Source organism: Molossus molossus, unplaced genomic scaffold (assembly GCF_014108415.1).
Source record: "Molossus molossus isolate mMolMol1 unplaced genomic scaffold, mMolMol1.p scaffold_m16_p_21, whole genome shotgun sequence".
Taxonomy (NCBI): domain Eukaryota; kingdom Metazoa; phylum Chordata; class Mammalia; order Chiroptera; family Molossidae; genus Molossus; species Molossus molossus.
Genome location: NW_023425357.1, coordinates 37,449,481 through 37,475,058, shown reverse-complemented (window position 1 = coordinate 37,475,058; position 25,578 = coordinate 37,449,481). Strand labels below are relative to the sequence as shown.

Below are 25,578 nucleotides of genomic sequence, written 5' to 3'. Positions count from 1 at the left end.
CCTCTCCTGGGCACTGTGACCCCAGAGTCTGCCCTAGAACCTGGACTAAAGGACCCCAGTCCCACCCACTGCCAATGTCCCAGGTCAGGTCTGATGAGGCTAAGGCTTCCCAGTGAACTTCTAGGCCTCTCTACTATTTCAAGAGCCTGAACAGACCCTCCAGGGCACAAGGCTCCGCCCTGCAGCTTGCATAACCCAGCTGGATGGAGAATTAAGTGCAAGAAGTAGCTGTAGCCTTTGACAGGTTCCCATAGTCAGTGCCTCTGCAAACTAAGAAGTGACAGGGTAGTTTGGGGACCCCCTCAGGTTATTTCTCAGCACTAGTGCCTCAGTGCTGCAATTCAAAGGGTAAATTCCAATTATTTCTTGACTGGCTCAAGAATTAGGGCCCTGACCACCCACCTCAAGCCCCCAAGCCACAGGAAGGTTACACACCCTACTTGCCTGATTTGCCATTTTAAAAATAAAGACAAATTTTTACTTCTCCTACAATGGGAGAGACACTGTGTTTGGAGGGGGTGATAGTCTGTGGCTCTATGATTTACTGGGAACTGCCTAGGAAGCCTCTGGGGCTCAGCATGGATGAGGCTCTGGGTACAGACTCGGGTTCACAACTACCCTCTTCATTGACCTTGGGCTGATCATTTATGCATAGATTTGGGTTTTCTCAAAATGGGGGTGATGACCCTGGCCTGGAGCTCAATGAAGCAAATAGGGAGGTGTGGGAGCTCTCCAGAGCCAGGACCCAAGACTCTAAAAGAGGAAGGAGGTATCCTCCAGTGACACCCCTGCCCTGAGTAATCTGGCTGCTCAGAAGAAGGCCAGCCTGGGACTGCTGCCTGAGAATGACCGAGAAAGGTAGAAGGCTTAGGCAGGTGGGGGTGGGCTCATAAAGGGTGCACCCAAAGGAAGCTAGGGGTCTGGAAAAGGAACTGAGGCCCAAAGGACAGCAGACAGCCAGGCTTACAGAGGGCGGTTTATTGTTCAGAGGGGCAGAGCCAAGAGAGAGATGTACAGCTACTTCCCGTATTCCCCAAGGACATACACACACTATTTCCTCTGGGCCATGGCTCTGGGGGCGACCCACAGAAGGGAGAGGAGACTCAGACTGCCCCCAGGGGTTCTCAGATTAGGAAGGGGCACAAAAGTGACCACATGCTTCTTAGACATGTTAGAGGCTGTAAACAGCGCTGAGGGAGTCATCTCTAATCTGGAAGGGGACTTGGTCTATCCTTGGTGGGGGAGTAGGTACCCAGCCCCTTTTCAGGCCCAAGAGCAGTCTTAGAAGATCAGGGAAGCTGTGCAGTCACTAGGACAATGTGCTACCCCCAGGGCAGGCAGGTGTGCTGTGGCCTTGGTCACAACACACACAGACACACACTTGTGAGGGGCTTGGGCCAGGGTGCTAAAAGATGGGGATGTAGTTGTCAATCTTGGCGCGGTGGCGCTGGGCAATGCACTCAGCAATCCACACAATGTTGCGACACTCCTGTTCCTTGAGCTTCACAAAGGCGTAGAAGACACCAAAGTGGAACTGGTTCAAGAAGGCCAATTTGTTCAGTTTCACCTGCAGACAGAGGCAAGTGTGGTGTGCAGGTGGCCGTGACTGTAGAGTCAGGCCTGAGCCACCAACCCCTCCCTATGATGGGCAAGCCTGGCACCCACCTCATGCTCAAAGAATCGGTCTTCCAGGGTCTTGTCTCCAGGGTTGCTGCCTGCACCCTCGAAAAGCAGTTTGTACTCCTGGCCCAGGGGAGTGGTGGGAAGCATGAGCATGAGGGCACTGTTGGGTGTGGGGTAGGGATGCAAATGCTAATATGCCTGCCCTCAGTCCAGTAGCCAGGGCACTCACCGGGTAGTAGTCAGCCACGTTCTTAACCTGCTCATAGTCATCAGCCCGAGCCAGCTGCGCCAGGCCCTCTGGGTAGAGCCGCCCACAGTGCGGAAAGAGCTTAGCACGGTCCTCCTTGGACAGCTCTGTGCCAAAGGAATTGATGGTGATAATGAAGGCGCGGCGGTCTGCTTCAAACTGTGGGGCCAGAGCATAGGCAAGGAGAGAGGGAGGGGAGGAAGGCAGAAGCCAGTCAGTTGGCAGGGCTTCCCCTAGGCCTGTCTTCCCCAGGGACCAGCAGATGGGAGGGTGGGCAGGCACTCACCTCCAGGATAGGGCACATGGCATCAGCTGTGGTCCCGCCTAGGAGGGTGCAGAACTTGTAGAAGGACTCCAGGTAGGCCTGTGCAGAGCATGGGGCTTGCTCAGCCCAAGCAGGGAGACTCTGGGGGGCTTGCCAGGCCTCCTACTCATAGTTCCCCCCTTCCCTCCCCAGTCCTATTCATGTTGAGTCTAAAGATCACAACCATGGACTAGCCATGGCAGCCCCCATGTCAGAGCCCCTGCAACAGCCACAAACTCCAATAACCAGCCAATCAGTGACAGCCTGCTGCCTTGTCCCCCAACCCAAGAGTGACAGAGCAATTTCTGGCTAACTATCTGACTCATGGTCCAGTGCCCCCACACCCTCACCCCACAGAAGGCCAAACTCAGAGAAGGACTCTGTCTCTCCATGTTTTCTGCCTGCTTTTCCCCCAGATCTTCTCTCCTCAACCTCAGAAAACCACATGTCAATGGTCTAGTGAGGGAAGGTTACTCCTGAGAGTTCATGGAGATGGCCTGGACTGGGTGCCCTGGTTCCTCTTTGCCCCCTACCTTACAGAACACTTTCTCCTCCTCCCATCCCCCAGACATCACACAGTAGGAACCAAACTGTCAACCCAGTTCCTGCTGAGAAACGATTATTGCCTACATGAACGTCAGCCCTGCAGAGCAATGGCCGGACATGCGAGCTGCCGGTGGGAACAAGCATTTCCTGCCCAGGCAAACTGGATCTGCTGGGCATGATCAGCCCAGGCCCCAGGTCCCTCCCAGAATTCATTCTTAAAAGCAGCCAGGCACAGGCTTCCTTCCCCACACCTCTCTATTTCAAGGAAGGGGATGGTCTTGCAGCCTCCCTAGAGAACTCCCTTCACTCAGATCCTCCTGGGTCTGATGTGTAGGCATGGTCACAGGAACTCTGGCTTCACAGGCTAGAGCTATTCTTGGGGGCAAGGGCTAGAAAGCATGAAAAGACCTTTGCACCTACCACCAGCTGACTTGGGCCACTGGAGGAAGTGAGTTGAGACCTAGGAGTCAACAAACCCAGGCCCATCCCAGCCAGCAGCACTGGGCAAGCAGGGCTCAGAAAAAGGACTGAGATGACCACTGGGGTCACAGAAAACAAAAGTCTAGGACAGATCAGGGAGTAAAAAGCTGGAAGGGGAGAGTGAGGCACAGTACAGCGGATCCCTAGGAATCAGAGGGTGGCAGAAACAGCTGCCAACCCTACCATGGCTTGGTGGTACTGTTCAGTCCTTCTAGCACTATCCCTAGCAACTTCCTTCCCCATGGCCAGCCAAGCCATGTCCTTCCCCAGGTCTGTTCCATCCAATGGGGTCTACAGTTCCTATCCGTGGGGGAAGCCACCAGCTTTTGCAGAGAGGCTGATCCCACGGTGAGGAAGGCTGATGGGACAGACCCAGACTCTCTTCTGGAGGCTAGGGCAGCTGAAGAAACTGGCAAGACCCCAAAGGCCCTGATACCAAGGTCACATCCCCACCTCCACCCCGTGCCCTGGAGGAATCTGCCAGCCCATGGCTGTTGTGCCAGCTGCCTACAGTTCCCACCCAGTAGGCAGCTGAGGGTCCGCCTAATCTCCCATCTGTGGCCACTGGGCTGGGACATTGCCTCCTGGGCGGGCGGTCCTGGCACGATGCCTGCAGCATTGGATCAATGTTTACAAGCTGGTGCCCAAGCAGCCCTTGCCAGTGACTCCAGCTAAAACCAGTCAGGCCCGGTGAGGGTGTGGGTGAGGCTGGGGGGACAGCCGCACCCCTCACCCTGTCTCAGGGCAGGGATTCCGGCAATAGGCCAGCTAGGCAGGCAGAAGCACTCTTGCTCTCTCTCTCTCTGCTGGCTGGTCTGCCTCCCTCCCTACTATGGGGGTGGATGAGAGCACTTGCTTTGCAAACAGGCTGAGCCAGGTGTGATCCCCCAGTACTGCCAGTGTCTAGCAAGTGGCTTCAGGCAACCCACCCTTTTTCTCTGAGCCCTCAGTTTTCTCATCTTACAAATGAGAAGACTGATGCCTTCCTAGCTCCTAGGGCAGTCTTGAGGACAAAAAAGTTGAATCTTCCTACCTCTGGTCTTATTCCCTCTAATCTGTCCTCCACATTGAGCTAGAGGGGCTTTCTGATGATGCTCTGATCTGTTGGAAACCTTTATTGGCTGGCCCTGTGCACAGGATAAAGTTCAAACTCCGGGCCTGGCATTCAAGGCCCTGGGTGACTTGATCCTGTGCCTGCTTCTTTTTCCAGACCTATCTCCTGCTGTCCATCTGGATCCTACACTTCCACTGCAAACCACTGCCACTTGGTCCATGTTCCACGCTTGCTTCTGCATGTGCTGTTTCCCTGCCAACACCACTGCACCCTCCAGGCAGGTCCTTCACTACCACCAGACCTCCTTGCCTCCACCCTGGCCGAGACCCGTAGAGGGAGACTGGAGGGCCTGGGCTTAGCCAAAAGTCAGCCACCTAACTTCAACCAGGGCAGGTGAGGACCCTCATTATATAGATCTGATAGACAGATGTTCTCAGGGTTAGGTCAGCAGGGCCTTTAGCCCGTGCTATCCTCAGCCCCCCTCCAGGGCCTGCCCACTGCTGACCCATGTTCCTGGCTACAACCCAAAAGAGGTCCTCGCGCAACAGCTTAGTCCTTCGCCACAATTACAGCCCAGTCTATCCCAAGTGTCCCTCACTGGCCCCTAGCCAGCCCTGCTCCTCGCCTCTTTAGGCCAGGGCAGTGCTGACCCAGGAAACCCAAGCCCACTCTATCTCCAGGGGTCACCAGCCTGTACCACAGCCTGGTAAGAAGCAGAAGGTAGGTGGGGGATGAGGATGATGGGACATGGCACTGGCTCTAGGCCTGGGAACCTGACATAGACACAGGGACCTGGCTATGCCTGGCTGGGTCCTTCCTGCACCGTAACTAAGCACACTTGTTGTCTCTGCTCACGTGCCTGTCCTTGCTGGCAACAGTCCAGGTGGGGTGAGCCTGAGAGCTAGGTGGTAGCCCATGACCCTCCGGGATGCAGGGAGAACAGTCATCCAGGAGCCAGCTCTGACAAGCCAAGCTATGGAGCACCGCCACTCCTGCTGATCTTATCTAGGCCCGCCGTGGGCACCTAGGGATGGAGAACCTGTTCCATGAAGCTTTGTGCCCATCATGGGAACCAGAAAGTGAGCAGATAAGCCCCCAGGGTTAGAGCCTGGTACAGCTGCACCCTGCCCCAGCACCCCACATAAATCACTGGCCCACCACGCCCACAGACAGCCCACCTGCAAGACAATCCTCCACTACTTAGAAGGCGGGAGACAATACTCCCACTGCTCACAGTGCAGGGGCACTACCTTGTAGAGCGTGTTGCGGATGATCTCAATGTTCATCTCATCAAGGTCTTGCTCTGAGATGCAGTCCTGGAAAAAAGCCGCTGGGGAGAAAAGACTGGGTGTAAGGGGTGGGTGAGTGTACTTCAGTTAGGCAAGAATGCTTCTCCTGGCCAGTGTGGCTCAGTGGACTGAGCATCATCCCATGGACTGAGAAGTCCTGGTTCCATTCCTGGTCAGGGCACATACCCAGGTTGCAGGCTCCATCTCCAGTAGCGTGCGTGCAGGAGGCAGCCAATAGATGTTTCTCTCTCACATCAATGTTTCTATCTCTCTCTCTCTTCCTCTCTCTCTAAAAAACATCAATAAAAATTCTTTTAAAAAGAAAAGAGCCCTGGCGAGTCTGGCTCAGCAGAGTGTTGGTCTGCAGATCAAAGAGTCACAGGTTCGATTCTAGTCAAGGGCATGTACTTTGGTTGTGGTTCGCCCCAGCCCTGGTTGGGCTTGTGCAGGAGGCAACCAGTCAATGTGTCCCTCTCATGTCAATGTTTTTTCTCTCTCTCTCTCTCTCTCTCTCTCTCTCTCTCTCTCTCTCTCTCTCCCCCTCCCTCCCTCCCTCCCTCCCTCCCACTCTATCTGAAGATAAACAGAAAACTGTCCTTGGGTGAGGATTTAATGGCCCTGGCCGGTTTGGCTTAGCGGTTAGAGAGTCAGCCTGTGGACCAGAGAGTCCCAGGTTCGGTTCCCACTAAGGGCACGTACCTTGCTTGCAGTTTGTCCCTGGCCACGGTTGGGGTTGTGTGGGTGGCAACCAGAAGATGTGTCTCTCTCACATCGATGTTTCCCTCTCTCTCTTCTTCCCTCTCTCCCTCCCTCTCTATCTGAAGATAAAATATCCTCGGGTGAGGATAAAAAAATAAAAATAGCCCTGGCCAGTTTGGCTCAGTGGTTAGAGCATTGGCCTGCGGTCCAGAGAGACCTGGGTTTGGTTCCCATTAAGTGTGCGTACTTCGGTTGCAGTTTGTCCCCGGCCCTGGTTGGGTCGTACGGGTGGCGGCCACTCGATGTGTCCCTTTCACATCGATGTTTCTCTCTCTCTCTCTCTCTCTCTCTCTCTCTCTCACACACACACACTCCTTCCCTCCTTCCCTCCCTCCCACTCTATCTGAACAAAAATGGAAAAAAAAAAGTCCTCTGGTGAGGATAAATAAATAAATAAACAAATAAATAAATAAACTAAAAATGAATTAAAAAAGAAGAACGCTGCTGATATTTAATTATTCCTTCAGGGTACATAGGGACCCTACCACAAGGTCCATCTGGCTGGGTATTGGTCCCCCACTTTGGAAGTGGCAGAAGCAATACTCTGGATTATGTATACTGACCTGAGCATCTCTTCCCTTCTTGCTCCTAAAACTGATTTATAAAGGAGGCAGCCAGCCATAATATGATCTAATCACTGCTGGGGCAGAACCAAGCTCCACCATGCCAAAGACAGGCTTGCATAAGAAACCATGACATCCTCCCTCTTGAGGGGCAATTGTGGATTTGGGGTCTGACGCCCACTTCTCTGCATCGCCAGGAGGACCTGTGGCCCACATTTGGAAAACCAGCCTTCTTCTTTAGGACAAGGAATGAGTTCAACATCTAAATGGTCATAGGCCAGACCCACGGGGCCACTGTCAGGCTGGAAATAGAAAAAGAGCAGGATAAATTCACCCCACTTCAAGGGGAACCTGTGGGCTCACTGGTCTGTCTCTCTCTCTTTTTTTTTTTATCCTCATCCGAGGACATTTTTCCATTTTTTGTTCAGATAGAGTGGGAGGGAGAGAGAGGAAGAGAGGGAAAGAGAGAGAGAAATATCGACGTGAAAGGGACACATCGAGTGGCTGCCACCCACACGACCAACCAGGGCCGGGGACAAACTGCAACCGAGGTACGTGCCCTTAGTGGGAACCAAACCCAGGTCTCTCTGGACCGCAGGCCGACACTCTAACCACTGAGCCAAACCGGCCAGGACTGTCTCTTTTTTAAAAATGGAGAAATTGCCCTGGCCAGTTTTGCTCTGCGGTTAGAGCATCGGCCTGCGGACCAGAGAGTCCCGGGTTCATACCTCAATTGGTACTAAGGGCACGTACCTCGGTTGCAGTTTGTCCCCAGCCCCAGTCTCTCTCACATTAATGTTTCTCTCTCTCTCTTCCTTCCTCTCTCCCTCCAGCTCTATCTGAAGATAAAATGCAAAAAGAATGTCCTCCGGTGAGGATTATGAAAGAAAAGAAAAAAAAGAAAAGAAAAGAAAAGAAAAGAAAAGAAAAGAAAAGAAAAGAAAAGAAAAGAAAAGAAAAGAAAAGAAAAGAAAAGATGGAGAAATTAAAGAAGCCACAAACAGCTCAGAACTACTGGGAGATTCTGTGACAGATGAGGCCAACAGGTAGGACTCAGGCCTCTTTGCATAGGACCAAGTGCAGCTTGGAGCCCAGTGGTTCAACCCTGGAAGCTTCCTGGAGGTAGTGCCCAGGGGACTAGGACTCTGGCTATGAGGACACTAGCTGGTGACAGCCTTAATGCCTTCTACCCAGCCGACACAGCAGGCAGGAGCCACCACTGCCTAGGCGGGGCCCTGCATGCAGGAAGCTCTCAGTTCCCCTTTCTTGGCCTCTAACATGAACCCTATATCCTGCCGGACACTGCATGACCTGGCCCCTGGGACCTGCTGGGTAGAGGCAAGTGAAGCTATTTGCTCCCCTCCTCTGCTCATGGGCAGCCTCCCACTCCTGCCCTCTTTGCGGCCACAGTCTAAGCACCCCCAAGACTCTGAGGGACCTGGGCCTCTGAACACTTTCCTTGAGCTCAGCCCTCCTCTGCATTCTGAGAAATCATTCCGTTTCACAACGTTAAATGATGGTCTGAGTCAGGCCTGGGGGTAGCCTGCCTGACCTAGCTAAAGCAACAGCAAAGGAGAAGGCAAGGTAAAGAAGAAGGAACGGGAGGGGAAATCGAGTGGAACATAAAGGTAAGCAATAGTGGGCAAGCCTCAAATTCTGAGTCAGGGTCACCCCCAGGGATCTGCAAACCCTACAATGAGGCACTGACACTGATGCCCACCTCCTCCCTCCACCACAGTGGCTCACCCAGGGGCGTGTCCACCAGAATGGCATTGTAGAGTTCCGCAGGTGTCTGAGCAATGTTCACGGCCTCCATCTGCTCAAAGCTGCCCAGTGGGTGGCACTTGGGCACAAGCTCAGCAATAGAGCGCTGGTGCAGCGTGCCCGTGATGAGTAGGATCACATTGTCAATCATGTAGCTGTAACTACGGGAGATACACAACAGCAGGCAGCCTGTCAGAGAGGCTGCAAGTTCTGACACCACACCCGTTCCCAGCCTGCACAGGCCACCAGCCCCTTGATAATGAATGCTGCCTTGAGGGTGCTGCAGGGAAGTACCACTGGTTAATCTCCTGCTCAAGTGTGCCCCTACTCCAGCACCAGGAGCATAAAACAGGTATGGCCCCTCCCTTGGTGGAGGGAGGATGGAATCCATGCTCCACCAGTGATTGGGAAACAGGTGTGAACAGTGTTTTGGCAAGACAAAGGAACAATGGGCACGTGGAGGTGAGGCACACTGGCCAGCCTAGGGGATGAAAGAACTGGGAGATAAAAGTGTGTTCTGGGAAGAGGGAACAGTGTGTGCAAAAACCTGGAGGCATTCACTGAGTGACAGTCGCATTCGAGGAACTGAGCACAGCCAGGGTTGGCAGAGAGAAAGGAACCAGGGCAGTGCTGCCAGCAGGCTGGGGCCTGGAGGCTAGTCCTGCAGGCTGGGCTGAGGGTCCTGCTTTCATTTTGAGCACAAGGGATCCATGAGTAGGATGTAAGCAGGGAATACCCCATCTAGTTAGGGTCACTTTGGCTGCTGGGGGGAACAGAGCAGGAGGGAAAGATGGCAAGGGGAGGAAAGCCTGAGGAGTGGGGTGTGGTGAAGCTTCCCTAGGGAAGGTCAGAGGGGAGCCAATGGGAAGGCCCCTCTAGAGTAAGATGCCAAGTCAGGCAGTGACGGAAGCGGCAGAGAGCTGCCCTGTGCAGTCCACTCCAAAGATTGAGCACTGCCTCCTCCTTTAGGGCTTGAGGCCAGGGCCAGGCGTCTGCCCAGGATGGCCTGGAGGAGATCCAGAGACCTAGACAGGAGGCTGGACTCAGGTCAGTCCCAGGCAGAGGCTCCCCGAGGTTCTCTGTTCTGGATAGTACATGGGCACCAGAGGGGGCTGTGGAGCTGGGAAGGGTTGGGGCTGCCCAGCTCCACTTGCAAGGGGCAAGCTCTGTCTCTAACTATTAAGACAATGCCACAGAAGGGCTGAGGCAAGTTCTATGCAGTCACCTATGTGGGGATGAGGTGGAGGAGGGGAAGGTCTTAGGCCATAGTCAGGCTGCAGCAGCCTTAACATTCCTCCAGCCTGCACTAGTGATGAAGTCAAGGCACAAGAGAGCTGACCAGGCCTGGAGGGCACCCATTGAAGGATGAGGTAGAGGCTGCTGCCCTGAATTAGGCACTGAGCATGGGCCTCACCCAAGCTTTGTGTGGGCCACAGCCAGGCCTCTATCCTGAGATAATATCTTGAGCACCAGTGTTGACGCTATCCAAGGAAGACCCCCTGGTAGGAAGTGGCCCACAATACCAAGGGAAGAAAGGGAAGGAGGTTGATGGCCCAGGCTTCAACTCACAGGGCTGGCCATTAGGGGAGCTCCCACAGGGCCCTCCAGGAAGGCGGTAGAAGAAAGAAGCTACAGCTCCTGTCCTGGCCTGACCCCCCTCTTTCCGCCTGCTTGCTGCTCCCCTAGCTCCCACCCGGCCCAGCGCCCTGCTACAACCTCTGCTCTCCTGGGCTTGGGGCCAAGCGGCTGCCCTCTCTCCGCCCCCAGTCTGGCTGGGTCAGCTACAGGATGTGTGCTGAGAAGAGACAGGCCCCCTTCTCAAACTGAGGGCTTCAGACAGGGCCCATTTGCAGCTGCAAACCAAGAGGCCCAAATGGCCAGCCTTCTGACCCTGACCTGATAGCTGGCAAAGGGAAGGCACCTCAGAGAGAGCTTTGTGCCTTGGTCTCTGACCCCAGCTTGCATCTTCTCTACCCTGGACAGTATATCCTTCCTGCCCCTGATGCCTCCAGAATCTCATGTACCCCAGGACCATGCCACACACCACCTCCTGCAATATTCCTGCTTGCACTTCAACCAGCCCCTCTAACCATCATGTTCCCTAGAATCTAAGGATGCTCTTTTACACTCACAATCCTCTGGGCAGGGAGGGGGAAATTAGTACTATCCGGTTGATTCCACAACCACCTACATCATCAGCTGTCAGAGGAAATAAGGCACAGAGAGCAGGCACCAGGCCCTGTCACTGCATAAGGAAGAGGAGCTCTCTGTCACCATGGCCAGTATCCACACACCTCCACCCCTTCCAGGGTTCTCATGCCCTAGGGCTCTACACTCCCCATCTAGCCTCGTCTTCTCAGACAGATCCCCACAAACCAGTCTTTGTTTTCTAAACCTCCCCACTCCTTGTGCCCCAAATGAAATAATTAGTTTATGTTGGGAGTGGGGCTGGGGTCAGGGCCCAACGAAGGTACCTCAGGGTCCTGGCCCCACCTCAGAAGAGAGCCCTGTGGGAAGACTATGCAGTTTGGCTTTGTTGCTCTCCCTGCAGTGATGTGGAACAGGCCAGTTATGACTCACTTTTCAGCCTTGACAGCAGACTTGGGGGCCAGTGGTAGTATCCCCTGGCTGCCCCCAGCCTCTCATGCTAGAAGATCTATCTGCGCACCAAAGAAAATGTTAAGCCAAATAAGAATCAATTGCAATCACACACCCCCAGTCCCTTCTAAGACCCCCTTCTAACCCAGGTTAGGCCAGCTCTGGATGATCCTATGCCAAGTCCAGCACTTCGTCCCCTTGGGTCAACTACAAGGTTGCTGCAGCAGCAGCCCCTGATTTTCTCCCCTGCCCAATGAGAGCCAGAACCTTCTTTCCTAGGAGAAAGAAGACAGGACAGGCCTGGCAGAAATGACACGAGCCCAGCTGTCTGCTTCTCTCTCAAGGACTTCAATAGGCAGGGAAATCCTCTTCCTCCTCCTTGCCTGGCTTCAGCAGCTGCCTCCCAGCCCCCAAAAAAGCCACTCCACTAGTCCTCCCTTCATTTGGCCTCAATAGGAGAGAATGAGGTTCCAGCTGGTCAGCGTCTTCCTCCAGAGGAAGACAGCTGGGGAGTGGACAGGCGGCTGCCCGCCAGGCCAAAGAGGCCCTCATGGGGTGGAAGGGAGGGGGTAGTCTGTATTCCTCTGCCCAAAGGCCCTCCCTTATCCTGTGCCTTGTAGATTCAGCTTGGGCCTACAGAAATCTGTGGTTGGAGTTTAGGAAGACACTTCCTCCAAGAAGTCTTTAAGATTCCCTAGTCAAGCCCTGTCCCTCTGCTGTGCCCTTTGGCGCCACCTGCTGGACCACTGGCTTACTTCCACATATTCACCATCCCAGCCCTGGAGGCCAGCCTGGCACTGGTGAGAAAGCCATTACTAGGTACCCCTGCCAGTCTGTCCATCCAAATCTCCTAGCAAAGATTGCTAGTAACAGTATCTGTGCTCAGTCACTTCTGAGTCCTTCAGAGCCCTGCCCAGTGTGGAAAGTGAAGAGATATCAAGCTATGGTCTCAGCATACCAACTGTAAAGCCTGTTTCCCTTCTACAATCAGGATGACTGCAGTGTGGCCCATAGCAGAACTAGTGAGGCCCTGACCTTCTCCTCATTAAAATCCTGCCCCATGCCCTGGCTGGTATGGCTCAGCGGTAAGAGCATCGCCCATGGACCAAAGAGTCTCCGGTTTGATTCTGGCCAAGGGCATGTACCTCAGTTGCGGTTCATCCCCAGCTCCGGTTGGGGTTGTGCAGCTGGCAACCAGTCGATGTGTCTCTCTCACATCAATGTTTCTCTCTTGCTCGCTCGCTCTCTCTCTCTCCCTCCCTCCCTCCCTCTAGCTCTATCTGAAGATTAATGTAAAAAATATCCTCGGGTGAGGATTAAAAAAAAAATCCCCTCCCTGGCCGATTTGGCTCAGCAGTTAGCACGTCAGCCTGCAGTCCAGAGACCCAGGTTCAGTTCCCGCTAAGGGCGTGTACCTTGGCAGCCATTCAATGTGTCCCTTTCACGTCGATGTTTCTCTCTCTCTCCTTTTCTTTCTCTCCCTCCCACTCCATCTGAACAAAAAATGAAATAATGTCCTCGGGTGAGGATAAAAAAAAAATCCTGTCCCAATCCCAGAGGCTCCCACTTGATGTGAGCCTTCTGGGCCTTGAAGAGCTCCTGTGTGTTCTTCCCCAGGCTCAGGTAAACAGTGTGGGTAAATACCTCTCCCTCAAGGTAGGACCAAGGTCTAGCCCAGGACTCAAACCACAGCAGGTCTAGAGCCATAACCTATAGAGACCCTGCCATCAACCCCAAAACACCAGTTGTGGCCAGCAAGGCTGGAGGGCTAGGATAGGGAGAAAGCCTATCCTGGAAATCTGATGCAGCAGGGCCCAAGGTTGGAGCAACATATCCTGGGAGAATGGCAAGTGTGCTAACAGGCTCACTGGGCACTTGAGGCCATTGTTCTGGGACAAAGCTCCCTTCCAGCTGCCCACTCCAGGCTGGTAGCACTGAGGCCCCTGGCCCAAGAGAAAGATGGTTACCATGCCCAGGCTGCAAGCAGGGAGGCTCAATCAACTAAGGACAAGAGTCTTTGGGGCCCACCTAAAAATCCCCAGTGACCAGACACTTCTTCCACAAGCAACTCTCACAGCTTCCCTTCAGGACCTAGTTTTACATGGGAAAATATCAAGGAATGGCCCAGATCAAGACTCCCTCCAAAGCCAAAAATCCCTAATAGAGGTTCTATCCCAAGTCACACAGCAAGTTAATGGATGGGCCTGAAAGGAGCCCTTGGTGCAGCAACTTATCACATGTTACTGCATGAGATTGAGCTGAATCATCTCAAGACTGATGAGCCTACTTCAAAGGAACCTCTCTCACTTAAGGTCTGTCTGCCCCACACCAAGCAGCTACCTCCATTCCAGCCACCTGCTCTCCCTAGTGGCCTCTCTAACCCCACCTGATCTCAGATTCCTCTCAATGCTGGGAAACCTCCTGTGACCCATGGTTCTATTTGTGGCAGCTGCTCACAGGCCTCTCCAGGAGCTATCTACATTACTGCTGGCACCTACCCCATTGCATCCATATATCTCCCCCTATCCTGGCACTGAGCCTGGCCCAGAGCTGATACTAGTCACGTGTGGTGGCTGAAGGCTGGGTGAGATCTACAAAACCACAGGAGGGTAGCGGAAGTCTTGATCAGCTTCTGCTTCCACACCTTCAGTGACAAGGAACTCACTGCCTCCTGCAGGAGCCCATTCCAGCCACCCTGGGGCAACTCTGAAGGCAACAAAGAGACTCTGAGCAATGGAGCTAAGGTGTGACCTCCGTGGATTCCAATCTCTGCCCCAGCAGGGCCAGCTCTGCCTGTGGGCAGCGATGACATTGTTCCTCCAAGTCTTCACACCCAGGATGGAGCCTCTAGCTGACACTTCCACCACCTTGAGGACTGCACTCTCCTCTCTGGTTACCTTCTTCTAGACATCTGTAGGGTGTGGAGTTCCATGCTTCAGCTGCTCAGGTTGAGTGTATGGCCACCCCCCTCAGTCCAGAATCCCCCTCCCCCAATTCTTCCTCTTAATACCCTTCCCCTCCTCATAGTTACCTTCTCAGGGAAACCTATTCTGGGTCTCAACTTGGGGAGATCCTCAACCTCTATGAAAGGGTTCACACCTTTCGGCAACACCACTCCTCATTCCCAGGTTGAGCCAATTAGAGGAGGTGGAGTGGAGAAGAGCAGCAAAGGAGGTAGGAGTTAAATTAGAGAGACATCATGTGAAGAAGGAGACTGCTGGAAGGGGAGTGAAAGAGGTGTACCTCCTGATTAGGCCTAGAGACCTTTGCCACATGAAAGTCAGTGGTGACCTTAGCCAGAGCCTTGTGGTGGAGTGATGGAACTGCTAGAAGCTGACTGGAGGCTCAAAGGGTGGGGGAAGGTGAAAGAACAGATAGAATATAAAAGTTTACATCAGGCCAAGTATCTCTGTTGGTTAGAACATTGTCCCAATATGCCAAGGTTGAGAGCTAAATCCCCAGCCAGGGTATATACAAGAATCAACCAATGAATGCATAAAAAAGTAGAACATCAAAAATCAATGTTCCGCCCTGGCCAGTTTGGCTCAGCGGTTAGAGCATCGGCCTGCGGTCCAGAGAGACCGGGTTTGGTTCCCCCTCAGGGCACGTACTTCAGTTGCAGTTTGTCCCCAGCCCTGGTTGGTTGTGTGGGTGGCAGCCACTCAATGTGTCCCTTTCACGTCGATGTTTCTCTCTCTCTCTCTCTTCCTCTCTCTCCCTCCCACTCTATCTGAACAAAAAATGGAAAAATGTCCTCTGATGAGGATAAAAAAAAAAAAATCAATGTTCCGCCCTGGCTGGTCTGGTTCAACAGTTGGAGCATCAGCCCGCGAACCAAAGAGCTGCAGGTTTGATTCCCAGTCAAGGGCACGTACCTTGGTTGCAGATTCAATCCCCAGCCCCTGGTTGGAGTCGTGAGGGAGGCAACCAATCAATGTGTCTCTCTCATATCAATGTTTCTCTCTCTCCCCCTCCCTCCATTCTATCTAAAAATCAATGGAAGCCCTGGCCAGTTTTGCTCAGTGGTTAGAGCGTTGGCCTGCGGTCCTGAGAGACCCGCTAAGGGCATGTACCTCGGTTGCAGTTTGTCCCTGGCCCTTGTTGGTCATGCGGGTGGCAACCACTAGATGTGTCCCTTTCACGTTGATGTTTCTCTCTCTCGCTCTCTCCCTTCCACTCTGTCTGAACAATAAAATGGAAAAAATGTCCTCAGGTGAGGATTAAAAAAAAAAGATATTATTAAAAAGTAAAATAAAATAAAAATCAATGGAAAGATATCCTCGGGTAAGGATTTTTTTAAAAAAATCAATATCTCTCTCTCTCTCACCCTCTCTCTCTCTCAAATCAATAAATAAAAATTTAAAAATAAATAAATAAAATTTTAGGCCCCAAGAGATGGGTTTTTAATGGTGTGGGATTTGAGGTCATTTAGATGCTGCACAGATAGAAGTGCAGATTAATGGCCACTCAGGGTCCAGGGAGTGTGGTGAGGGGACAGAGGACATTGGGTGTAGTACCCAAAAGAAGAGGAGAGCACCTCTGCCACTGGACTGGGGTTGGAGGTATAGATGCCATGCTGGGAGGCAGAGTGGCCTCTATTGTCTCCATGGAGCAGGAGGTGGGTCATTAGCCCAGAGAGAAGACTGGGGGATGGGAGATGGATGGTGTTTAAGATGGGAAGATGGTCTTCCCACCCTTGATGGGGGTGCTGACTAGGGAGAGCAAGCAGCTGACTGGGCAGGGACAACCCAAGGCCAACTGAGCTGGTCTGGGTGCATGTCTGGCAGCAAGGATCACCTGCCCAAAGCTGCTGGCTTCCCCAGCTTTGCTTCCAGCAGCGGGAGGTGGGGGAGGGTGCCTCCAGGCTTGAGGCTGCTGGGATTCTTCCAGGGCTGGGAGGCTGCCAGCTGGGCGGGACCATGGGATGGGCAGCCAAGAGACCTGCGGATGTTGGCAGAAGAGTGCTAGAATGATGGACCAGGAAACCTCAGCTGGAGAGGGAGGAAAGTGAAGACAGAGGGACAGCAGGGGAGGAAGCAAGGCCCCGTGTCCTACTAAGTCCGGAATCCGCGTCCCACAAGGGACTAAAAGTGGGCTGGAGGGCCTGAAGGCTGTGGGTAGAGAGGGGGTGTCTGACTCAGCGATTTCAATAGTGGAGCAGTTCCAGGTGGTGACATGGTCTTGGGCAGCCATCTGTGGGGGTGGCTGAAGTGGAGAGCAGAGGAGCGGGTCACTGGAGATGACAAGGTCATGGACTGAGCAGCCACAGGTTCAGACAGGCTGACACGTGGCTACTGAGCTCTTCCTTAGTAAGGGCAGGAATAAGGAGATAGAAAGACTGTAAGCCACAATCACCCATGAATGGAAGGGGTGGGAAGCGACAGCCTGCCACAGGATAGTGCTTGGCTGCTTTAAGCATACTTGGTGCTTGCAGCCAACCTCCAGCAAAGAGCTGGCAGCTGTGTGGCCTCAGTCACGCTCAGAGCTCTCTCCGGTTTCATGGCCTGGCAGGCCGAGACAAAGTCTCTGAGGGCAGCAAGACAGGCCAGGGGCAAGCTACACAGGCAGGTAGCCAAGAGAGGACATCTGCTCTCTGACCACTGGCATGAGGTTGGGTCAGGCCTCCTCTGGCCAGCCTAGCAAGAAAGACCAGAACATTCATCAGGAAACTAAAGAAACCTTGTGCAAACAAGATGAAGGCCAGGCTCTGGCAATAAACACACTTGTATGTTTCCTTGTATGTCCTCAGCTCTGGCCTTGAGGCAAGGGATACACAGGCCCAGGCTAGGGGTTGATTGACAGATGGGGTTCTGTGGTGTAATTCCCCAATGCATCAGCACAAGACACACCTTATCTCTGGCCTCCTGCCTCAGTAGGACCATGTCAGCTATACCTTGACCAGGGCTAGGGCAGTGTTATGAGCCCGCCAGGACAGCGGGAGGACCCTGGGAGGAAAGCCTGTGGCCAGGAGAGAGCCTGCTTCCCAACCTGGTCAGGTTCCCTGGGCCTTTTGGATATCCAGCCTGTGGCCCCCACCTAAGGATGGTACCCTTATAGCTGCAGACCCCATGTGACCATGTGGATCTTGAGTAAGTGGCTGCTCCTAGGGGGTGGGGTATCAAGCAAGCAGCAGGAATAGCCCTGTCCCTTCAAGGACAAGCAGGTCAGGTCCCAAGGAGGAGAGTGGGGGCACCGCAACCAGGGAATGGGAAAAGCTAGGTGGTACCCAGAAGAGTGCCTGAAAATACTGCTCAACAACACACTCACACTCCACCAACTCAGAACACACTCATACAAACCAGCCTCAACTATGCCTCTGCTCACCACTGTGTGAGCCCATCTTTGTCCATCAGGCCCTGGCTCATGGTTCCTGGGAGTCACTATACAGGGGGGCCTCTCTACTTCCCTGTTTCCAGAGGTACACCTGGCAAGCAGAGGTTGCCCTGTCCAAGTGCCCTCCCCTAGCTTGCAGATCCCAAGTCCTTTCCTCTCTCAGCATCTCTAGGAGATTAGAAGAGGCAGAGCTACACCCAACGGTTAGACAATAGGATAAACTGGGCAGCCAAGGGTCATAAGCATGGGGGTCTGGCCAGAAATGGGAAAGGCACCCCCAACCCAATCATCCCCTCTCCCTGAAACCTAGGGCCATGGTCAGAGAAGATGAGGAATAGGCCTCAGCCCAGACAGAGCCAGAAATCCTGAATGGTCCATCCCAAAACTCTGGCTCTTCAGAGCTCTGTCCATCCCCCGATTCCTGACCCTGACATGGGGGTTGGGGGCCCAGTAAGTGTTTATTGTGGGTGCTGTAAGGTGAGTGAGGAAAGGGTTCCCATCATCCCTGGTCTCCCACCCCATTCTCTGTAACACCAGGGGTGTAGGGAAAGGGGCTTCATCCAAAACTACAACATGGGACACTTGCCTGCCCACCAGATTCCCAGTCAGCAGTGAAGTGGCTGGTGATCCTACTCTATGGGTGGTGGCCTGGAGGTCCAGTGTTGCTGAATGACCAGCCCAGCCATATAGCCCAGGAGGACTCTATCGGCAGTGGGCTAAGCCCATGCTAGGCCAGGTCCATCTGGTCCCCCAGGTCCTGCCCAGCTGGGAAGGAGGCAAGGCACACTCACGTAATGAAATCCAGGAAGCTGGCAAGTGGCTCATAGGCATGGTTCCTCATGTGGCGGAACTCCACCACCATCTTCTCCTTAAGCCGGTCATCAATCACTGACACTGTCAGTGGTGACGCCTCGTTGGCCAGGAAGTTGCCGTAGTCAGTACTCTGCAGGTGCAGCTTCAGGTCTGAAACCCAAGGGTGGGGTGTGAGAGCCGGCCATGCTGAGTCTCCCCAGAGCCCTGAGTCCCCATCCCCAACCCGATTCTGGCCCTAGCCTCTCCCTTGGAGTTGAGTCCTGCTGTTCCCTGATTTCCTGTCTCCAACTCCACCTCCCTGTTGGCTCAGGGCCTACTCCAAAGCAGTCATCCAAGGCCCTAGAGGTGCCCCAGACCCTTGGGCCACAAGCCAGTATACTGTCCAAGCACAATACAGAGTCTAAGCACAAGTAGAACCATTGTTCCTACAAATGACAAGACCTGGGAAACCCTGACCTAAGGTGCCATTCATAAGCCTTTGAGACCCTTCTGCATGGTGGGCTCTAGGATGACCCTAACCAGGAGCAGAATAAGACACAGGCCCTGCCTTCCAGGGCCTCAGGGATAGCAGAACAATTCAACATATCCCCAGGCAGAAATAATATATATGAAATAAAGGAGATGCCATATCCCTGGGGATAGAGTGGAGAGGGCACCAAGAGAGGACTGAGAGGATGAGAGGGCCACAGCAGAGGACAAGGACGGGAAAATACTAAGGTAAACAGCCAGGAGGATGGTGTAAGTGACAAGTGGCAGAAATGTAAAAAATGTGTTAGGGGGAGAAGATGCTGAGAAAAAAGACTGGCCTTGCCTTAGGGGTGGCAGGGCAGACAAGCCAATCCTACAGGCTCTCCTGAGCTCTTAGGTATAATGGTGAAAGAAAAGGGAGGAAATGACAGAGGCAGGACAAGTGAGACTCAGAAGATCATGGCAACAACCTAACAGTCTCTCAGCTTTCGCCCTTGCTTCCCACCACCCAGTCTATTCTCCACACACAGCCAGAGTGATATTCTTAAAATACAAAGCAGACCACATCAACTATCTGTACATCCTCACCTCAGGGCCTTTCCCTGTCCCCTTGCCTGGAAAGTGATGACTGCTCTTCACACCCCCACTTCAGAGGCCTCTCCTACAGCCCCATCACCCTCCACTTGTGCTAGTTTTCTTTGTAACAAATATCCCACCTCACACAGGACATATAAGCTCCATTAAAGCTGAGGCTTTTGGTCACTGTGGTATCCTAGAGTCTAAAACAGAGTAGTTCTGGTGCGTTTTGATGCCCAGTAAAGAACTGTGGAATGAATAAAAGACTAGGGAGAGGGCTGGTAAAGACAGCAGAAGGGTTACTCCTGAATTTTGAAATAGGAACACTGTACCAAGGACAGTGGCTGAGAAGGGAATGTGTGTGTGTGCATGTGTATATGAAGGCACAACAGCTGGGGCTGGCATCTGCTGCAGGTGACTGCATGTTTTCTGTCCACTGGGGAAGTTACCCGGAGGACAATAGGAAAGGTGAACATTTCCACAGGACCCCCTGACCAAGGCTTTCGTGTGTGTCCATGAGTCTATAAGGTCATGCTATTCTGGGCTGCTTAAAGAGGAAAGAGTAGGGCACATAACCCATCTATAGGCTTAAGGGCCCCCTGTGATGACCCTCCTTCTGTACCCCGTGAAGAGAAGAATGCTCCCAGCTAAAGTCAGACGTGCTAAAGTAGAGATGCAAGAGCATGTGGGAGGGAGAGAGGGGAGGAAGGGAGAAGTGTGCATGGTGCTGGAGTAAGACCCCTTCCACCTGCATCTCTGGGTGGCACCCAGGTAGCAGGCAGCACTCAGCTCCTCCGTGGTTCCTGGGTACACACAGAGTAAACTTTAAACTCATGAGGGCTGTAGGAGGCCTGCACCATGTACTGCTTTTACCATTCACACCTACTTTTCTATGGCCAACCAAAAGGGGAATAGAACTAAAGGCAAGGTGGAGCAGGGAGAAGCCAATAGCCTGCTTTGCCACATGATTCTGCTGCCTTTTTGCTCAAAAGATGTGCAAACTCATACAACTGACCCTCATTTATCATGGTTAATCAGTTCCAGACTCTACCGCAAAGTAGGATTCTTTATTTATACGAGTCGTCCCTCACCACCTCGCACTTCAACTTTAGCGGCTTCACTTTATCACAGTTTTTTCAAATATAGTATAGTATAGTATTTGAAAAAACCGTGATAGAGTGAAGCCACGAAAGAAGCGCGAGGTGGTAAAGGACAACTGTATGTCCTTACCCCAGGCAGTCTGTCACAAGCCTCTGTCCAGGTCTCTACTTCTCCCCATCCCCACCACAGTCTGGCCAAGGCCTGCTTATGCCTAGAATAAAACATGGATGTAAGGTGCTTTGCTCAGTAATATTTGACTATTCATTTGGTTGTTACAGAAAAATTCTTAACTGTAACTAATGGTTGTTGATGTAATAGTGTATCACCTGTATTTCTACCTCTAATAATGGGCTTCATGTGCTAGATGTTAATATCCTTGACTCTGGGCAAGGGCACAAACTCTTTTAAAAGAAACATGGTTTCGCCCTGACCGGTTCGGCTCAGCGGTAATTATGTACATTCATCTATCAATAAACACTGTGATACTTAAAAAAAAAAAAAGTGGGTGGAGGCTCTGGTCCAGGCACAGCAGGTGCTCAAATCCCCACTAGAAGAGGTTATGGAGCAGACAGCAGCTGGAAGCCTAGCCTGACCCAAACCTGTCCACTTCTCTCCCTTTCACTTACTTGACAACTTCCTCACTGCCTATTACCCTCTCCCCTCTCCAGTCCCCACTAACTCCATCCAACACCTGGCATTGGTCAGGAGGGAGTCAGCACCCCCAACATAAGTGGGAAGCAAGATCCATTTTAACTAGAAACAGATGGGGCCCTGGTGAGTACAGCCCCCTGCCAGGAGCAACATGTGTGCTGGACCTTCTAGGCACACCCATTTCACAGACTCAGAAAACGGAAATCAGAAGGAACATGAAAGTTGACCAGAGTCCAACAGTCAGATGTAGAGGGGCTGAGATGTAGATCAGGCCTTATGGACTCTGTCCATCCCCACCTCTGGTCTCCTCTCCTCCCTTTACATACTTGACCACATTCTCCCACAGTCATTGGCCCAGGGTGGGCCTTTTAAATATAGACATATAGCCTGGCCTGAGTGGCTCAGTAGCTGAGTGTCGAACCATGCATCAAGAGGTTACCGATTTGATTCATGGTCAGGGCACATGCCCAGGTTGTGGGCCCAATCCCCAGTGTGGGGCATACAGGAGGTAGCCAACCTCATCGATGTTTCTATCTCTCTCTCCCTCTCCCTTCTTCTCTCTCTCTAAAATCATCTAGAAAAAAAAATTTTTTTTAAGAAAAAAAATATATAGACATACCTTAGTCCCAGAAGAGCTGGCAGGAGGCAGAGAGGTGAGAGAAGCCAGAGCCTGCTCCTTCTATGACCTCAGGCAGCCTGGACACTCACTGTCCACCTGACAGAGGCCTTGGCCTGTCATGACTCACTGGCGATCCCCTCTGGCATCACTTGTAGTATCAGCCATTCCTTGAGAAGCTAGGAACCTAGAGGGTAAAGCCAAGGGGTGGGCTCTCCTTTGCACACCCCTCCACCCCTGGGGCTTAGCATGGGCCTTAAAGCAAACACTCCTGTGCCTTGGCTGCTTCATCTTGCTGACGCTGCATCTGGGGAAGCCACGGCTCCCAGCACTGCTGGAAGGCAGACAGCCGGGTGGTTTCTGCTGGCGTTTGTCGGATCAGAGCAAACCCGGGAGACTCTACCGAGAATCCTTCCCAAAGCCTGAGAGTCTTCCTTACCAGGAAACTCATTTTTAAAAGTCCCCAGGGATGCTGTCAAAGGCCATTCCAAACCACTTTCCCTGGCCAAGCCTCATGTCTCCCTGTGACCCAAGGAGAGGGGATAGCCTGCCAGCCAGGAAGATGACTTGGATCCCTCAGCTCAGCCCACACAGGACTTCTGAACCAGCTCTGACCCTATTTGAGAAACCTGGAGGTTGAGCCCAGTGGCTGGCAGCCCCAGGCCCTTTAGACAGTCCTCAGGGCCGGGACAAGGCCCATTAGAAACCTCCCTGCCACCCCCACCCCCAACTTCCTGCTCTCTCTCTGAAGGATGGGGGGGGGGTGACTGAGGGGGTGGGATCTGAGCACAGGAGGAGAGGCCTGGAACTTGTTGAGAGCTTCGTGGGAGACCTGGCCACCCAGCCCTGGCCCAGCCCCCAAGGGCAGCTGAGGACGCCAGGGGCTCTAGGAAGGCAGGGGCTAGTTCTGCTCTGTGCCATGAGCTCAGCAGCCTGACAGCCTCAGTGATGGCCCCAGAGAGCCCCAGACGTGCCTGGGCTGAGGCTGAGCAGTATTCTGGTCAGCACAGACTCAGGAGACTGCTCTGGTCTGCCCACATGCCCAGCTGTCTACCCCAAATCCTCCCATCCGTGGCCCGGCACCAAGGTCTGGTCAGCTTGGGATCTCTCACAGCAAAAGACTTCCTCAGGATGATTTCTCATGTCCAAGAAGATGCTGCTGCTATCAGAAAGTTCACTCTGCAGTCTCAACTACATCCCTCCGCAAAGGAAGCTGTCCAACACAGCTTCCCAGTGCCTCCAGCCTCCTCTCAGGGCCTTGGGTCTGCACCTCAGCACCCCTCACCCTACCCAGGACCTTTCCATATCTCTTCCACTTCCCAGTGTTGCCTGTCCTGATTTTCTAGTGACTTTCTCCCAACTCCATTTCCTGGCACCATCCAGGCCTCCTCACCACCACAGTGCCCTTTTACTGGCCTCCTGCCTCACATCTTGGCTCCTGCTTTCCCAAGTCCATTCTTCACATTATTACAAGAGTGAAGTCCTTAAATGTGTCATTGTCATCTTTACCCAGCGGCCCCGGTGGCCCCAGAACTAGAGGCCTGCCTCCACACAGCCTATGAGGCCCCATGCCCTCAGTCCTAGCACTGCTTCAGCCTCAGCCCTGGATTCTGGGGCCCTACCAGTGCTATTCTCCACCTAGGGTGACCTGCCTGTGATCTCTGCCCCAAGCAAGTGCTCCAGGGAAGTCCACAGGATGCCCTAGAGAGAAGCCCTTGAAGTGTAGGAAGCAGGGCTGCTTCCTCAGGCCCAGTTGGGAGGGCACACCCCCAGCCTGGAAAGCGAAAGCCCCTGCCTGTCCTCTTCTACAAGGCACCACTGTCCACCTTGAGATCGCCTGTATCAGAGACCATTGCCCCAGCTCCAACAGGATATAGCTGAGCTCTCTGAAAGTGCCTGGGCAGGCTGCAGCCCAACATCGACCTGGCATGGCTCTTCCTCCCAGGGCTCCTAGTTAGGACACCAGATTCAAGCTGGCCCATAGTTTCCATCTGTCCCTCCATCTCCTACCTACTCCTCAACCCAGGTCTTCTGGTCCAGGACCCCTCAGCAGCAGATCCCTGACCCCAGCTGGCACCTCTGATTACCACACAAGCCCCTGATTAACAGGGGGACATGGGGACTAGTAGCCTGATTTATACTCTCTGGAGGACAAAGTGTGGGCTTGGCAGCCAGCCCCAGCCAGGCCTTGAGAGGTGGCAGCTGGGCAGCCCTGCTCTCCATCCACTTTCTGAAACCTCTCTCAGATCCTGCCAGACCTGAAAGTGATCTTTCATCTTTCAGCCCCTCCAAGGCTCCCAAGGGCAGGAGACATGTGGCCTCTCTAGCTCCCACACCTCTGCAGCCCGTTCCCAAGGGCCCCAGGGAGACAGGAAAGGAGGGTCTTGGCCCCACACAGTCCAGGGCTCAGCAGGCATAGAGGCAACCCCTGGCTCAGTATACTAGGCGGGGCAGCCCCCTGCTCTAGACTCACCATGGCCTCATGGCCCACGGAGGGACCCTGCTGGCCAGCTGGCCACAGTAGAATGTGAGAGGACAGCGTGTTCCCAGACTTCACTTCTGCTTTTCCAGAGGTCACTCAACGACACTCTCCTGGGGAGCTCAGGGGTTTTCAGGAATTGCGGCCTGCTGAGTGAAACCAGATGGGCAAATGTTCTCCCTAAAACATAGTGTGCCCACCCTGCCACTCCCTGTGAGTGTGGCAGGGCATTGGAGCCTGTTATATCTCTCCCCTGGGCCCAGGTGAGGGCTCTGATTTGAAGGGACTGGACTTGGGCTCTAGCACCAATACTCATTCTGCCCCAGAGGCTCTCTGATGCTGCAACTTCCAGGGGCTCAAAGCAGGGAAACTCAAACAGATGGACAGATGTGGCCAGATGGCCAGGCTGGTGGCTCAACAGAGCCAGAACCCACCCCCCTCGGCAAATATGCTGTGCCTGAGTCTCCTCTGCAGGCTCTGGGGGTGGATGAGACCTCTTCTTCATATCAGCTCCAAAGCAGATGTGTACACTGGCTGCCTGGCTTGCAAGGTCAGAGCACTACATCTGGAACTCCCAGTGTGGGAGCCACAGCATGAAAACCATTAACCCTGGGTTTACCTGGAGCCTGCAGCACAGACTAAGCATCCTCTTCACCTCTAGGCCAGAGTGTATCATAGGCTCCCTGCAAACCTCATGCAATACCAACTAACCCAGAGTTTCAATTCTTCCTATCAAATGTCAGTTCTGCTTAACCTCTCTCAGGTGCTGCCTGCTGTTCCCCATCCAGAGCCATGGCACTGGCCCTGACCCAACTAAGGTGTCCATGGCCTCTTGCCCTGGCCAGTGCAGGGTCCACCCATCATCAGTTAGCTGGTCCATGCTATAGGGTGCATGAAGAAGCCGCCCTCTGCAGCATCATTTTGCTGGATTACTGGTTTCAGGATATTATTTTGCATGTGGCTGAATGGGGCAGGGGCGAGAGAATCTGGGCTTTGGAGCCACAGTCTCCTGGGTTCGAATCCTATCCCACAGCTTGGCCCTGGACATCCTGTGGAATCTCTCTGAACACAGGCTATGGGCTAATCACCTAGTTAAAGTCCTTATAGTGCCAGCATCCCGGGGCACCCGTCATAACCCTAAATAGAGGCAGTGTTGTACATAGAGAACTGAGCACAGCCCACCACAGTCCACCTCTCCTGGCAGAGAGGATCCCACCCAGAGCTTCTCGACTAATACCCTCAGTCCTAGTCAGGTGGTCTGTGTGCTTGACTTCAAGCCGTTGCTCAGGCTGTCACTCAGGGCTCCACGGAATG

General features: G+C 53.4%; 1 protein-coding gene across 1 annotated transcript in view; it reads right to left on the bottom strand.

Annotated features, from left to right (window-relative positions):
- Positions 1–956: 956 nt before the first annotated feature.
- ATP6V0D1 (ATPase H+ transporting V0 subunit d1) overlaps positions 957–25,578 on the bottom strand; it is a 47,409-nt gene continuing 22,787 nt past the window's right edge. The window contains exons 2-8 of the mRNA XM_036274434.1: positions 18,352–18,523; positions 8,612–8,790; positions 5,505–5,584; positions 2,157–2,234; positions 1,853–2,029; positions 1,666–1,743; positions 957–1,567 (exon numbers count right to left, since the gene is read on the bottom strand). Coding sequence (XP_036130327.1) covers positions 1,406–1,567; positions 1,666–1,743; positions 1,853–2,029; positions 2,157–2,234; positions 5,505–5,584; positions 8,612–8,790; positions 18,352–18,523 — 926 coding nt within the window. The 3' untranslated portion in view covers positions 957–1,405. The remainder of the gene's footprint in view (positions 1,568–1,665; positions 1,744–1,852; positions 2,030–2,156; positions 2,235–5,504; positions 5,585–8,611; positions 8,791–18,351; positions 18,524–25,578) is intronic.